Source organism: Cynocephalus volans, chromosome 7 (genome assembly GCF_027409185.1).
Source record: "Cynocephalus volans isolate mCynVol1 chromosome 7, mCynVol1.pri, whole genome shotgun sequence".
In the NCBI taxonomy this organism is placed as follows: domain Eukaryota; kingdom Metazoa; phylum Chordata; class Mammalia; order Dermoptera; family Cynocephalidae; genus Cynocephalus; species Cynocephalus volans.
Genome location: NC_084466.1, coordinates 123,290,848 through 123,305,861, shown reverse-complemented (window position 1 = coordinate 123,305,861; position 15,014 = coordinate 123,290,848). Strand labels below are relative to the sequence as shown.

The following is a 15,014-nucleotide window of genomic DNA, read 5'->3' as shown; positions in this document are numbered from 1 at the left end:
TCATAGACTATGTAGCCTTTTCAGATTGGTTTCTTTCACTTAGTAATATGCATTTCAGTTTTCTCCACATCTTTTCATGGCTTGATAGCTCATTTCCTTTCAGTACTTAATAATATTCCATTGTCTGCAGGTACCACAATTTATTCATTCATTCACCTACTGAAGGACATCTTGGTTGCTTCCAAGTTTTGGCAATTATGAACAAAGCTGCTACAGACATCCATGTGCAGGTTTTTGTGTGACCCTAAGTTTTCAACTCTTTGGGTAAATATCAAAGAGCTTAATTGCTGGATCATATAGTCAAAATATGTTTAGTTTTATCAGAAGCTGCCAAACTGTCTTCCAAAGTGGCTGTACCATTTTGCATTCTCACCAGCAATGAATGAGAGTTCCTGTTGCTCCACATCCTCACCAGCATTTGGTGAAGTCATTGTTCTGGATTTGGGCCACTCTAATACGTATGTAGCGGTATCTCATTGTTGTTTTAATTTGCATTTCCCTGATGTTATATGATGTGGAGCATCTTTACATATGCTTATCTGCCATCTTCTTTGGTGAGGTGTCTACTAAGGTCTTTGGCCCAAATTAGGTTGCTCATTTTCTTATTGTTGAGTTTTAAGGGTTCTTTGTATATTTTGCATAACAGTCCTTTGTCAGATGTGTCTTTTGCAAATGTCTTCTCCCAGTCTGTGGCTAGTCTTCTCATTCTGTTGACAGGATCTATCACATAAAAATTTTATTTTAATTTTAATAAAGTTTGTCAATTATTTCTTTCAGGGATTATTGCTTTGTTGTTTTATCTAAAAAGTCATTGCCACACCCAAGGTCATCTAGATTTTCTTCTGTTATCTTCTAGGGGTTTTATAGTTTTGCACTTTATATTTAGGTCTATGATCCATTTTGAGTCCATTTTTATGAAGGATGTAAAGTCTGTGTCTAGATTCACTTTTTTGTATCTGGATGTCCAGTTGTTCCAACACTATTTGTTGAAAAGACTATCTTGCTCTATTTTATTGCCTTTGCAATCCTTTGTCAAAATTCAGTTGACTCTACTTAGGGTCTATTTCTAAGGTCTCTAATCTGTTCCATGAATCTATTTGTCTATTGTTTGTTCAATACTACATTGTCTTATTACTGCAGCTTTATAGTAACTCCTGAAGTCAAGTACTTTCAGTCCTTCAACTTTGTTCTTCCCCTTCAATATTGTGTTGGCTATTCTGGGTCTTTTTCCTCTCTATATAAAGTTAACAATTGGTTTGTCAATATCTACAAAATAACTTGCTGGGATATTGATGGGGAATACATTAAATCTATCAAGTTGGGAAGAACTGATGTCTTGCCAATATTGAGTCTTCCTATCCGAGAACATGGAATAGCTCTGTACTAATTCTTCAGTTTCTTTCATCAGAGTTTTATAGTTTTCCTCATACAGATCTTATATATATTCTCTTAGATTCAAACCTAAGCATTTCATTTTTGGAGGTGCTAATATAAATAGTATTGTTTTTAATTTCAAACTCCACTTGATCATTGCTGGTCACTATGGACTTAATTGTGCCTCCCCAAAATTGATATGTTTACACCCTAACCCTTAATGTGATGGTATTTAATGATGGGAACTTTGGGAGATAATTAGGTTTAAAAAGGGTAATGACGGTGGATCCCTCCTGATGGGATCTGTGTTCTTCTAAAAAAAGAAAGAGACATTAGAGCCTTCTCCCTGCCATGTGAGGACACAACAAGAGGCAGCTACCTGCAAGCGATGGAGAGGGGCCTCCCCAGAACCCAATCATGCTGGCACCCTGACCTTGGACTTCTAGAATCCAGAAGTATGAGAAAATAAATTTCTATTGTTTAAGACACCCAGTGTATGGTAGTTTGTTATCGCAACCTGAGATAATATATAGAAAACCTGCAATGTTGCTTTAGTCACTTAGTTTCAGAAGTATTTGTTGATTCTTGCAGATTTTCTATATAAGTAATCATGTCATCTGCGAACAATGACAGTTTTCTTTATTCCCAATCCATATGCTTCTTATTTCCTTTTCTTGTCTTATTGCATTAGCTAGGATGGACTTCCAAGATGACATTAAAAGGAGTGGCAACAGGGGATATCCTTGCCTTGTCCCTGATCTTAGCAAGAAAATTTCTAGTTTCTCACCACTAATTATGATGTTAGCTATAGGTTTTTTGTAGGTTTTCTTTTTTTATCAAGTTGAGGAAGTTCCCCCCATTCTTAGTTTCCTAAGAGGTTTTATATATATATATATATATATATATCAAGAAAGGGTGTTAAATTTTGTCAAATGCTTTTTCAGTATCTACTGATATAATCCTGTGATTTTTCTTCTTTAGCCTGTTGATGTGATGAATTACATTAATTGGTTTTGAATGTTGAACCAGCCTTGCACACCTGGGATAAATTCCACTTGATAGTGGTATATAATTCCTTTTATGTATTGTTGGATTCGATTTGCTAATATTGTGTTGAGAATTTTTGTATCTATGTTCTTGAGAAATAATGGTCTGTAGTTTTCTTTTCTTATAATATCTTTGTCTGGTTTTGGCACTAGGGTGATGCTAGCCTCATAGAATGAGTAAGAAAGTATTCCCTCTGCTTCTACTTTCTGGAAGAAATTGTATATAATTGCTATAATTTATTTCTGAAAATGTTTGGTAGAATTCACCAGTGAACCCATTAGGTCTGGTGCTTTCTGTTCTAAAAGGTTTTAAATTATTGATTCAATTTCTTTAATAGATAAAGGCCTATTCAGATTGTCTATTTCTTCTTGTATGAGTTTTGGCTCATTGTGTTTTTCAAGGAATTGGCCCATTTCTTCTAGGTTATAAAATTCGTGGGCACAAAGTGGTTCATAATTTTCCTTTATTATCATTATAATGTTTATGGGATCTTTATTGATGTCCTCTTTTTCATTTCTGATATTAGAATTTGTGTTGCTTCTCTTTTTTCCTTAGTTACCCTGGTTAGAGGCTTACCAATTTTATTGATCTTTTCAAGGAATCAGTTTATAGTTTTGTAGATTTCTCTGCTGATTTCCTGTTTTTAATTTCATTGATTTCTGCTCTAATTTTTATGATTTCTTTTCTTCTGCTTACTTGTGATTTAATTTACTCTTGTTTTCCTAGTTTCCAAAGGTGGAAGCTTACTGATTTTAAATCTTCTCTCTTTCCTAATACATGCATTCAATACCATAAATTTCCCTCTAAGCACAGCTTCCAACTGCATCCTAGAAATTTTAATGAGTTGCATTTTTACTTTCATTTAGTAAAAAATTTTAATATCTCTTGAGATTTCTTCTTTGATCTGTTGTTTAAAAGTGTGATTTTTAATATCCAAGTATTTTGAGATTCCCAGCTGTCTTCCTTTAACTGATTTCTAGCTTAATTCTATTGTGGTCCGAGAGCAGACACTGTACAATTTCTATTCTCTTACATTTGTTAAGGTGTGTTTTTATGGCCCAGAATGTGGTCTATCTTGATGAATGTTCCACGTAAGCCTGAGGAGAATGTATATTCTGTATTGTTGAATGAAATAGTCTATAGATGTCAATTTTATCCTGATGATGCTGTTCAGTTCAACTATGTCCTTACTGATTTTCTGCCTACTGGGTCTGTCCACTTCTGATAGAGGGTTGTTGAAGTCTCCAACTATTTAACAGTGGATTCATCTTTCTTCCTTGAAGTTCTATTAGTTTTTGTCTTCCATATTTTGATACTCTGTTGTTAGGCATATACACATTAAAAACTGTTACGTCTTCTTGAAGAATCAATCTTGTTATCATTATGCAATGTCCCTCTTTATACCTGAAAACTTACTTTGCTCTGAATTCTGCTCTGTCTGAAATTAACACATACTCCCACTTTCTTTTGATTAGTGTTAACATGGTTTATCTTTCCCCATCTCTTTACTTTTTAACCTATATGTATCTTTATATTTAACTGGGTTTCTTGTAGACAACATATAGTTGGGTCTTGTTTTTTAATATACTCTTACAATATTTGTCTTTTAATTAATGTATTTAGACCATTAACTTTTAAAGTGATTATTAGTACAGTCGGGTTAATATCTCCCACATTTGTTACTATTTTCTATTTGTTATCCTTGCTCTTTATTCCTATTTTTCTCTTCCACTCTTTTTCTGCCTTTTGCAGTTTGAATTGAACATTTTTTTCTCACAAAATTTTTGTTTATTTAAATATAATTGGTTATACATACTGGGGTACAGAGTTGAATCAATACCTGAGTTCAATGTTATGATCAAATCAGGAAAATTAGTATTAATTGAACAGTTTGTATGATTCCATTTTCTCTCCTTTCTTAGCATATCAGTTATACTTTTTTTTTAAACTTGTTTTAGTTGTTGCCATAAATTTTGCAAAATACACTTATAACTAGATAAATTTATTTTCAAACAACATTATACCACTCCACAGGTAGTGTGCAAGTACCTTATAACAACAAGATAATTCTAATTCTTCCCTCCCATCCCTTGTATCATTGCTGTCATCCATTTCATTAATACATAAGCATATATATGAGGGTACTTAAAAAGTATATGGAAAAATAGAATTAAAAGATAATGCTCTGTCTTCCCATGAACTTTTTGGAGTACTCTCTCTCTCTCTCTCTCTCTCTCTCTCTCTCTCTCTCTCTCTCTCTCTCTCTCGTGTGTGTGTGTGTGTGTGTGTGTGTGTGTATCCATAAGCATACATAATTAAATACATTGCTGCTATTGTTATTTGTTTTTTTGGGCAGCTGGCCAGTATAGTGATCGAACCCTGGACTTTGATGTTATCAGCACCACACTCTAACCAACTGAGCTAACCAACCAGCCCCTTGCTTTGAACAAATTGTTATTTATTAGATCAATTAAGAATAAGAAAAATAAAAACTTTATTTTACTTTCATTTATTCCTTCTCTGATGCTCTTCTTTTCTTTATCTAGATCCTAGTTTCTAACCTATATCTTATACCATTTCTTATATCTTATAACTCCTTATAACATTTCTTGTGCGGCAGGTCGACTGGAAACAAGCTCTCTCAACTTTTGTTTGTTTGAGAAAATATTTATTTTTCATTCACTTTTGATGAATAATTTCACAGGGCACAGAATCCTTGGTTGGTGATTATTTTTCTCTCAATACTTTAAATATTTAAATCCATCCTCTTCTTGAGTACATGGTTTCTGAGAAGTTGGATGTAATTCTTATCTTTGTTCCTCTATAGATAAGGTCTTTTTTTTCTTCTGGCTTCTTTCAAAATTTTTTTCTTTAATTTTCTGCAGTTTGAATATGATATGCCTAGGTATCGTTTTGCATTTTGTTGTTTGTTTTTTGGCATTTGCCCTGTTTGTTGTTATCCAAGCTTCCTGGATCTGTGGTTTGGTGTCTGACATTAACTTGGGGAAATTCTCAGTCATTATTGCTTTCAATATTTCTTCTGTTCCTTTCTCTCTTTCTTCGCCTTCTAGTATTCCCATTACATATATGTTATACCTTTTGTATTTGTCTCAGTTCTTGAATATTCTGTACCTTTTTTCAGTCTTTTTTCTTTTTGCTTTTCCATTTTGGAAGTTTCTATTGACCTATCTTCAAATTCAGAGATTCTTTTCTCAGCCATTTCTGATCTACTAATCAGCCCATCAGAGGCATTCTTCATTTCTGTTAGTGTCTTCAATTTCTAGTATTTCTTTTTGATGCTTTCTTAGATTTTCCATCTCTCTACTTACATTTTACTGCTGTGCATTGAATGTTCCCTTGATACTCATTGAAGCTTAATCCCCATTATAATGGAGTTAAGAGGGTGGAAAATCACACTATGGCAGTACTGAAAGATGGGACCTTTAAGAGGTGATTGGGTTGCAAGGACTGTGCCCTAGTGAATGGACTGATTCATTCATGGAGTAATGGGTTGATGGTTTAATGAGATGTAATGGGCATGGACTGGTGGCTTTATAAGGAGAGCACATGAAAGAACTCTTGCCATTATCTCCATGTAATTGTCTGTGTCACCACAGGATCCAGTAAAGAGTTCCCACCCAGAAAAAGGCCCTCACCAGATGCACCTCTGGACCGTGGACTTCCCAGCCTCCAAAACTGTATTTACGTTACCCCGTTTCAAGCATTCTGTAATAAGCAACAGAAAATGAACTAATACAATTACCTATCTGTTCTTACATGTTGTCTACTTTACTTGTTAAAGTCCTTAGCATATTAATCATAGTTTTTAAAAATTCCGGGTCTAATAATTCCAACATCCCTGCCATATCTGAGTTTCCTCTATTTCTTCGAACAGATCTTTCTGCCATTCAGCATGCTCTGTAATTTTTTCTTGATAGCTGCACATGGTGTAACTGGGTGAAAGCAACTGAAGTAAACAGACCTTTAGTGATGCGGTAGTAAGGCACGGGGAGAGAAGAAGTGTTTCATAGTCCTATGATTAGGTCTCAGTCTTTTAGTAAGCCTGTGTTCCTCAGCTATGAACTTCGCAAGTGCTTCTTAGTTTTCTGTCCCCTGAGGTGGAAAAAGATGGCTAGAGTAGGCTATTTCCCTTCCCCCACATGGAAGGCTAGACCAGACTAGAGACTGGTATTTGCCTTCTCACAAGTCAGTTACACTCTGATAAAACCCCAATAGTTTAGGCTCTGGCAAATAGTTTCTCTTGAGGAATGGCCTTATTGAGAAGAACAGAATGCTTAAAAAACAGAATTCTCCGCATATATCAAAATGGTTCCTTTCTCCCTTCTCCTGCCAGAAGCTTGAGGGGATTTGTCTCCAGTCTTCACTGTTAGAACCTGGTAGAGCTCCAAGAGGAAAAAAAAGCAATGTAAAAGTGTGGGGCCTCCCCTAAGACCAGGATGCCTGGAGTTTTTATCTCTCAGACTTGTCCACTCTGAGCCTCCAGCAATTCGTCGATTAGTTCAGGGGTCTGCCACCCCACTGTTGGTTTCCACAGAGGTTTCTACTTGTGGGTTTTTGCTTCAGTAAGTTGTGAGTCTCTGTTTTCACCTGTGAATGCTGGGGGCACCAGTCTACTCTATGACCTCACTTCTCTGACAGCTCTAAGAAGAGTTACTGATTTTTCAGTTTGTTCAGCTTTTTACTTGTTGTTATGATGGAGTGATGATTCCAATCTCCTTACATCCTGGAAACTGGAAGTCTACATTCACTTTTTAATAATTAATTGAGCTATATATATTTACTAATTGTATACTTGTATATATGTATGTTACACTCCAATAAAAAAGATTTTTTAAAAGTCCACGTCCTCACTCCTTGGAAACAGAATTTCAAGCACTTGATCAGAGACAATTTACTTCTGTTACTTTAGCCATAATTCCAAAACGCTTTGCTACCTAGTCATTAGCAGATTTAAAAAGGCAAATTAGAAAGAGAATCAGAAATATATTTCTTCAAAAGGAAAGAACTCGTCAGGAAGTCAAGTTGGAGAAGTTCAATGGAGCCAAATTAAGGATTCCTGATGCCAAAGAGAAAGAAATGTCTATTTCTCTACCACACAGATTAAAAAGGGAATGATACTCTCACTTTTTCCCTGTATCAAATGCAAATTTTTCAGTTAGGACAAGTCTTGTATTAGCATTAAGTAGCTCTCTACATGGGTCTGAATTAATTTCAAAAAGTTGAGGTACTGCTTTAGGGTAGGAACCACTTGTTGTACCTCTTTTGTATCACTCACAGATTTAACAAAGTGAAAGGCAAACTAACAAGGTGTCTAACCTATTTCAAAAAGAAAACATATATGACATAAGATCAGGCACTCTGCGTGTGCATATGTGCTTTTTGGAAGGGAAGCAAATAGAAGTATGGGTAAAGGCTGATGTAAGTGCTTATTTCCACAATCATTAAGCAACTAAATAGGAATATGTTTTGTAGGGTCACTGGACTGAAAAGAATTAGGCTAAGAGGATAACTAAGTAATCCAATCTAATATCTGTAATCAAGACTGTACTTCAATCACCTCTGTGAAAAAGGCAACAGACTAACTATTCACTATAAATGGAAATTCCCCAATGTCCCTCAGTAATTCACTTTAATATTAATTTAACAATTCTCCCTGCTGAAGTGCTTTCTCATGTCACAGTTTAAGACAAATTTCTTTTGAAAGAGACCAAAAATAGGACGGAAGAACACTTGACCTTCAGATATTAAGCTCAAAACAGCTCTTCTTATATTACTAAGCCGAAAGGCATTTACTGAGTTCTGTATAAAAACAAAACAAAAACCAACCAAGCAACAAGAAAAAAACAAGAATGCCCTGCTGTTTGCAGAGGCAGAACTTGATCTCCTGATTTCCAAGGAAACCCACCAAGGGGTATGTAATGGCAGTTGTGGTAACTGGAATGGTGTACCAGAGTTAACATTTCTAAACATTCTCTCCCAACAAGCAGATTTTGAGAAATACAATTCCAAAATCCCCCAATCTAAGAGCATTATATTCCAGTGTCTTTGGTTCTTTGCTTATACCTGATAAGAAAAATTGCCTGAAGATCCCTAGAAATACCAGATGTCAAGGCAATTCATGTTTTAATCGGAGAGTAAGCATATTAATGTTCACAGTTAAATTGTTTACAACTCCAAATCTTATCAAATCCCTTCTAGACAGGGTATGAGTAACACATGGATATAAAGACAGTGCAATAAAAAGAAAGTAGAGAAATGATGTAAGACTTGAATGATTAATATTAAAGAACTTGCTCAAGGTCACACAGCGGGTCTAACTCCAGAGTTCAGGCCCTTAATTACTGTACTGTATTATCTGAATAAATGAACTCAGAAATTTAAAGGCTTCTGTCTCAGTTTTAACAACTAACTTTGTAAGTCCACTGACTTAGGTATCATTCTGCATTTGTGTCTTATGTATCAGGATGACTATATGAGCTGAGAAGTCACCAGAGGAGAATTAGATTTGGGGCCAGGCAGATAATTTTAGAAACCCAGGGTTATTTATGGACTTCACACTTTCTATGTCTAGCTAAGTGTTAACACTAAATTAGTAAATTCCAAACACAAGTACACTGAATTTTTAAAATATAAATTATTACAATATAATTTTAGGAGGTAAGTTGGGTAATTCATAACAGCAAAAGTAGGAAGATGAGAATTCTTTTTAATAGAAAACTTTTAGAAAGGGCTATGAGGCTAAACTAGCAAGTCCATTTCACAGATAAGGTATCAGTAAGTGGTTTGCAGTAGTTTAACAAAATATTCAATGGAAGGAGATTTATATTACTAGGTCTAGTCATATAAACTCATCCATATCATTCCAAATCAATAAAATAATCAAATAGTTTTGTAATACAAATTTATAAAATTATCTAATCTTGTATTCTGCTTAAAATAACCATTAATTAATCTTTTGATATAGCCCATGGATTACACAAACAAAAATCTTTTCATCCAGAAAAAAGTAGGACTTCAATGACATAATATTTATTTTTCTTTAGATCAGAGCCAATAAAAAATGAAAAGTAAATCTTACACTTATTTATCTTACATTTTTAATTTACAAACACACACTCATATAAAATTATTAAACTTTATAATATTGATAAAAATTCAGTTAGACCGATTCAGCACTACCTTAAATTGTCAAAATATGAACAAAATGTAATACAATGTAGAAAATCAATATAACTTCTTAATTTTAATAAGACGTTTTAAGTGCCAGAAAGGAACTGACATTTATCCGCTCATTGCTGACAATGATTACTTCTAACTCTCAATTTTTTGGAAAATAATGGAATGACACATATAATAAAAATTGTCTTTAATTTTTTAAAGTTTGTTTACAGTGACTGAAATGAAAACTTTTGGTCAGATTTTTACATACCTTAAAAGTAGAAAGTCCATAAAGTCTTGTGGTATGTACAGTTTCTTGAGAAATATTTGTAATGTTAGTTATAAAGTCCTCAAGGTATTTACAAGCTTGTTCCAGGTGTGTTGTGTTTATGATGATTTGCACTAGCTAGAAAACACAAAATATATCCAGTAAAATGTAGGTAAGGACTCTGACATTTAATGCAAAGGTAATCAGAAATCTAAATATATTTTCTAACATCTTCCACTATCTACTATTCCCCATGTAAACCCTCTTCTTTCACACTTCTTGAATTCACATTGATGCTTTTATTTTAAATCAAATTTGCTTATATTAATAAACTTAAAACACAAAGCTAGTTTTACAGATGGATGTTCAGCAACAATTTAATTTATAATAATTATCTCATATAATGAAACATTTGGCTATATATATCTTTTTAACCTACCTCTGTTAAACCTATATGAGGTTTTCTAATAAGATTCAGTAAACAGCTATTCAAAGTTCTGGTCAGCAGAAGATTTGTTGATTTCCTAAGCATATCATCTATTTCTGTTGAGCTAAAAACAAAGATTGATATTATTAAGCTTTCCACAAGGGTATAGTCAGTTAACATCCTAAATAATTTAACACAATTTACTAAAATAATTTGCTCCAAGTCATTCTTTTAAATCTTTAAATAAATTACAATGACCTATACTTACTAAATCACAAAGTTCAAATCAATTTGACTGCACAAAAGGGACATTTTCCAAAAAGTAGAATGTTCATTAATGGCATGATTTAAATGTATTTAATTAACCACTACAGAAGAAACATGAGGTACTTAACATAAAGAAATAAAATTATTCTTAAATTATGTCTCCATCATGGGACATTTTGAAAGACATTTCATACACAACTACAGCTAAAAGTTACTTTTAAAATACAAATTGATATGAGCTCTTTCTAGATATAATGACCAGATTTAATTTTTAATATAACTAAGATATCTATTTCAAGTTTTTTAAAGAGATTCAAATAAATTGCTGTAAATTAATTTTAATTTTGCCCAAAAAAAAAAAAAAAAAAAAACCTGTAATGTTTCTTAACATCCTAAAGTTTGCTAAACTAGTACTAAAAAGCGTATTCTTTTTCCCTAACCACTAAGCCTTCAGTTTAAGTAAATAATGATTTCTTGGAGATAGCTCATTATCAAAACACTTAGGCAGTCCTTAGACCATGAATTCTCAATCTCAGCACTAGTGACATTTTAGGCTGTATAATTCTTTGTTGTGGGAGCTGTCTGGTGCATTGTAGGATGTCTGGCATCTGCCCATTAGTTCCAAATAGCATCCCTCCCCCAAGTTGTGACAACCAAAAATGTCTCTAGATGTTGCCAAATGTGTGTGGGGGGAGGTGCAGAGGTACCAAAATTATCCCCAGTTGACCACTACTCCTTCGAAATAGGCTAAAATTTGGTGCTCTTTTGCTTTTTATTTTATTAAAATATTACTGTTAAAAATTTATGAAGCACAAATATTTATTAGATTATATTTACTTTAAAAATGCAAATAGAGTAAGATTAGACAAAACATGAATAATTCTCACTATTACACTATTGTTCTCCATTTATAATGTAGGCAATCCTTACAATTTCTGCTAATCCTAATTCCAGCAGGCCCAAGGAGAATATATTTCTCTCTGATTTTTTAATATCTTGAATCAAGACTTCCCAGGAAATGAGCAGACCATCAGCAGGCTTCAGGGTTACTTGGCATTAAACGCTCAGATAGAAAACTCTTTCTGGTCAACAGTGTCCCTAGAACAAACAATGTACTCACCCTGATAAAAGGGCAGTGGTTGCCAACCTTCTTTTCCAACACACTTAAATTATGCTTTAAGACAATTTTTTGAAGTACCCATGTATGTTTAAACAATTAAACAAGAGCTTTAAACACAGAAAGTGATTTTTTCCATAACTTTATAATGACAAAAACATACCAACTCTAATAGCTCAATTTTACATTACAGATGTAGGTTTTAAGAATAAAAATATATGTCAGAAAACTGATAATCTTGAGTAAATTTAGATTTATATATCTTTTAATTAACTGCTGAATCTGTCTCCATATTCTGAATTCTTAAGTCCTCTCATTAACAAAATGAAAGTAGCCAGTATATTTAGTAAAGCATATATTTTTAAATGTCAGCATTTAAATTCTCTTTTGAATGGATAACTTATGATCATAGAGAGTTCACTGGAACCACTGGAAATTAAATAAAAGTGACAAAATATTTTTATCAAAGACAGAAGGAAAAAATTGACAATCTTTTCTGCTATAGCATTAGCCCACAACATTTACCTTTTAGAATGCCAGGCATTTATATACAAAAGAGTTAGAACTGATGTAGCAATTCTAGTTGTAGTAAGACATTAGGGAGGCTTTAGGGAAAATTATACATAATAATATGATTAATGATTTTTATCTTTAGTCTTATATATAAATGGAGTAAAAAGTCAAATAATGATTAATGAGTCATTGTCTCTCCTCTATAAATAAAAGTTAATTCTAAAATGATAAATTTCTACACTTTCTGCAAATTTAACAGTATCTTAATTAGACATCAGTGTTTCAAGAATCAACATTTAGATTAGGTGATACAAAGTATTTGTCAGAACATGCAAACTGTACACACTACAAATTTAGAGAATATTAAAGTAATTTATATTTAACAGAAAAAGTAAAGGGAACTAATGTTATAGATTCAGGACTGCAACTTTAAAAATAATCCTCAAATATAATTTTATTCTATGTGAGCCAAGTCACAGGATGAGTTTTAAGGAAAGACCTTTTCTTTCCCCCTTTCACTTGTATATGTTTACCTAAAAATAATGGATGAATGCATTCATCCATGTTTTCAAAGATGACTAATTGTAAGTGGAATCCTTATTATTTGGGAGTATATAAACAAACTTAAGTCCACAATTCATAAGCACTATAACTTCGGGCTTCTCTACACTACTTGTTCCTTCCTCTTCGTCACCACTGATCCTATTTCTGTCTTTTTTCACTTCTGTCTCAAACTACTGCCTTCACCTCCTCAACACGACTACTATTTTTATCCTCCTCCAATCTATCATCCACTCTGAGACCAGAGTAAACTTTCTGAAATACAACTTTAATCATGTCATTCCTTAAACATTCTTCAACAGTTCCCCAGTACTTACAAAATAAACTATAAACACTCCAAGCTGCAGTCTCACGTTGAATATTGTAGCATCCCATCCTCTCCTAAGCCCTATGAGCCTAGCATGTGCCAGGCACTATACTGAGTACTTTATACAAATGCATTACCTCATTTAATTGTTACAACTACCCTATGAATTATTTCATTTCTCTCACTTTATAGATGAGGAAACTGTAGTTTAAAGGATTAAATAACTTGCCCAAGATCCTACTACAGCTAGTGAGTGCCAGCATCAAGACTCAAAATAAGGTCTGTTAAAGTCTAAAGCTTATGTTCTTAACCACTGCATGATCCTAACTCTGTTTAGATCAGAACTGTAGAATGTTAAATGAAAAAGAAGATAGGCATGAATTATTGGTGGCTCTCAACTATTCAAGCCCCAATGTATGTCCACTATTGAAACCTACCATTGTAAAAGGAGTCATACTTTATTCCGTTTCAGTTAATATTCATTTGTATTAGTTGCTTTTTAAATGCTGGATTATATTGTGTGTGTCATATTTTGTACTACATTACCTCTAGCATCTAAAGTTAATGTCCTTCTTTAAAATAAATCTGTAGACAACTTTGTTATAAGAGGCTGGTACAATATGACGAAGCTTAAGCAGTGATTCTTAAACTTCAGCATGCCTCAGAATCACCCAGAGAAGCTGATAAAACCCTGAGCCCCACGCTCAGAGTTTCTAATTCAGTAGGTCTCAGGTTGTATTTCTAACAATTTCCCAAGTGATGCTAACACCACTGGTCTGGGAACTACAGTTTGAGAACCACTAGCTTATGGGAACCACCTAGCACAGCAATGCTATGTGTTAGGTATTTGCCCTCCTTTTTTTTCCTTTCCTCTCCCATTCATATTTTTCATGAACAGGAATTAAAGAATCTTTTAAAGAATCCCTAATAAACAGTGTAAGACTTAAAAATCAAAACATGTTTCTTCTTCCATTTATTTTACCTTGTTTAAATCCAGAACAGTAGTACCTTACAATAAGAAACAGATACAATAAAATAATACAACCATCATTGTTCTTGCTGTTTCAGCTTGAAAAATAAATAACTGTTATATCTGAACTTCCTCCATGCCTTTTTGTGACTTAAAATTCACAACAATTTCCCACTGAAAGAGGACATTTCCTGCTATTCAGTATACAAATTCACAATGGATTTCAGAGAGGTAGGCATTATGAAAGCCAGCATCACCACTCTGTCTTCCAGAGAGTGTTCACAATCAGAAATACAACATACGACTATACCACAGGTCCATCTAGGTAGCTGAAACAAGATGTAGCATAATGATTAATGTTCTGCTACCATTAACTGATCGTTCCTTATATGCCAGACACGGTGCCTGGCACTTTCACTGACAGGGCAGTCAAAAGACCTGCTCTTTAATTCTGGTTCTCAAAGTAACTAGCTGGATCATTCTGAATAAATGATGTAGCCTCTTGGAGCCCTTTCCTTATCAGCAAACAGGGATCCTATCTCCATAAATGCAGGGTATTACGTTTATCACACCAGATAAATTGTTATTTTCTTGCCTATAAAATAAAGTTGGCTATAGCTATCAACAGCTGTTGTACTACTCTCTAGTACTGAGTATAATGTCTATTTGCTATAGCATTCCTTATTTATTCTATTAATTCCATCTGAATCCTCACTTCAAGATTATTTGGAAAAAAAATAAAACTGTTGACAATATCATAGTCAATGTCATAGGTAAAAACGGGACATTGTTGAAACAAATTTAACAGCAAATGCAAGGTGTGGACATTGTTTGGACCCTGATTCAAACATACCAACTTTAAAAAGACATTTTGAGGAGAGAATATCAATATGCACAGGGGAGTTGATATCATGGAATCACATTAATTTAATTAAATGTGGTTAAATAATAAAATGTCCTCATTGTTTTTAGAAACACATACTG

At 33.6% G+C, this 15,014-nt stretch overlaps 1 protein-coding gene across 5 annotated transcripts in view; it reads right to left on the bottom strand.

The window, feature by feature from the left end:
- The window catches only part of EXOC6 (exocyst complex component 6), a 205,165-nt gene that overhangs the window by 80,407 nt on the left and 109,744 nt on the right, over positions 1 to 15,014 (bottom strand). For all 5 annotated transcript variants that reach the window (XM_063101916.1, XM_063101918.1, XM_063101919.1 and 2 more), the window contains 2 exons: positions 10,308 to 10,419; positions 9,872 to 10,006 (listed from right to left, as the gene is read on the bottom strand). In XM_063101916.1, coding sequence (XP_062957986.1) covers positions 9,872 to 10,006; positions 10,308 to 10,419 — 247 coding nt within the window. The remainder of the gene's footprint in view (positions 1 to 9,871; positions 10,007 to 10,307; positions 10,420 to 15,014) is intronic.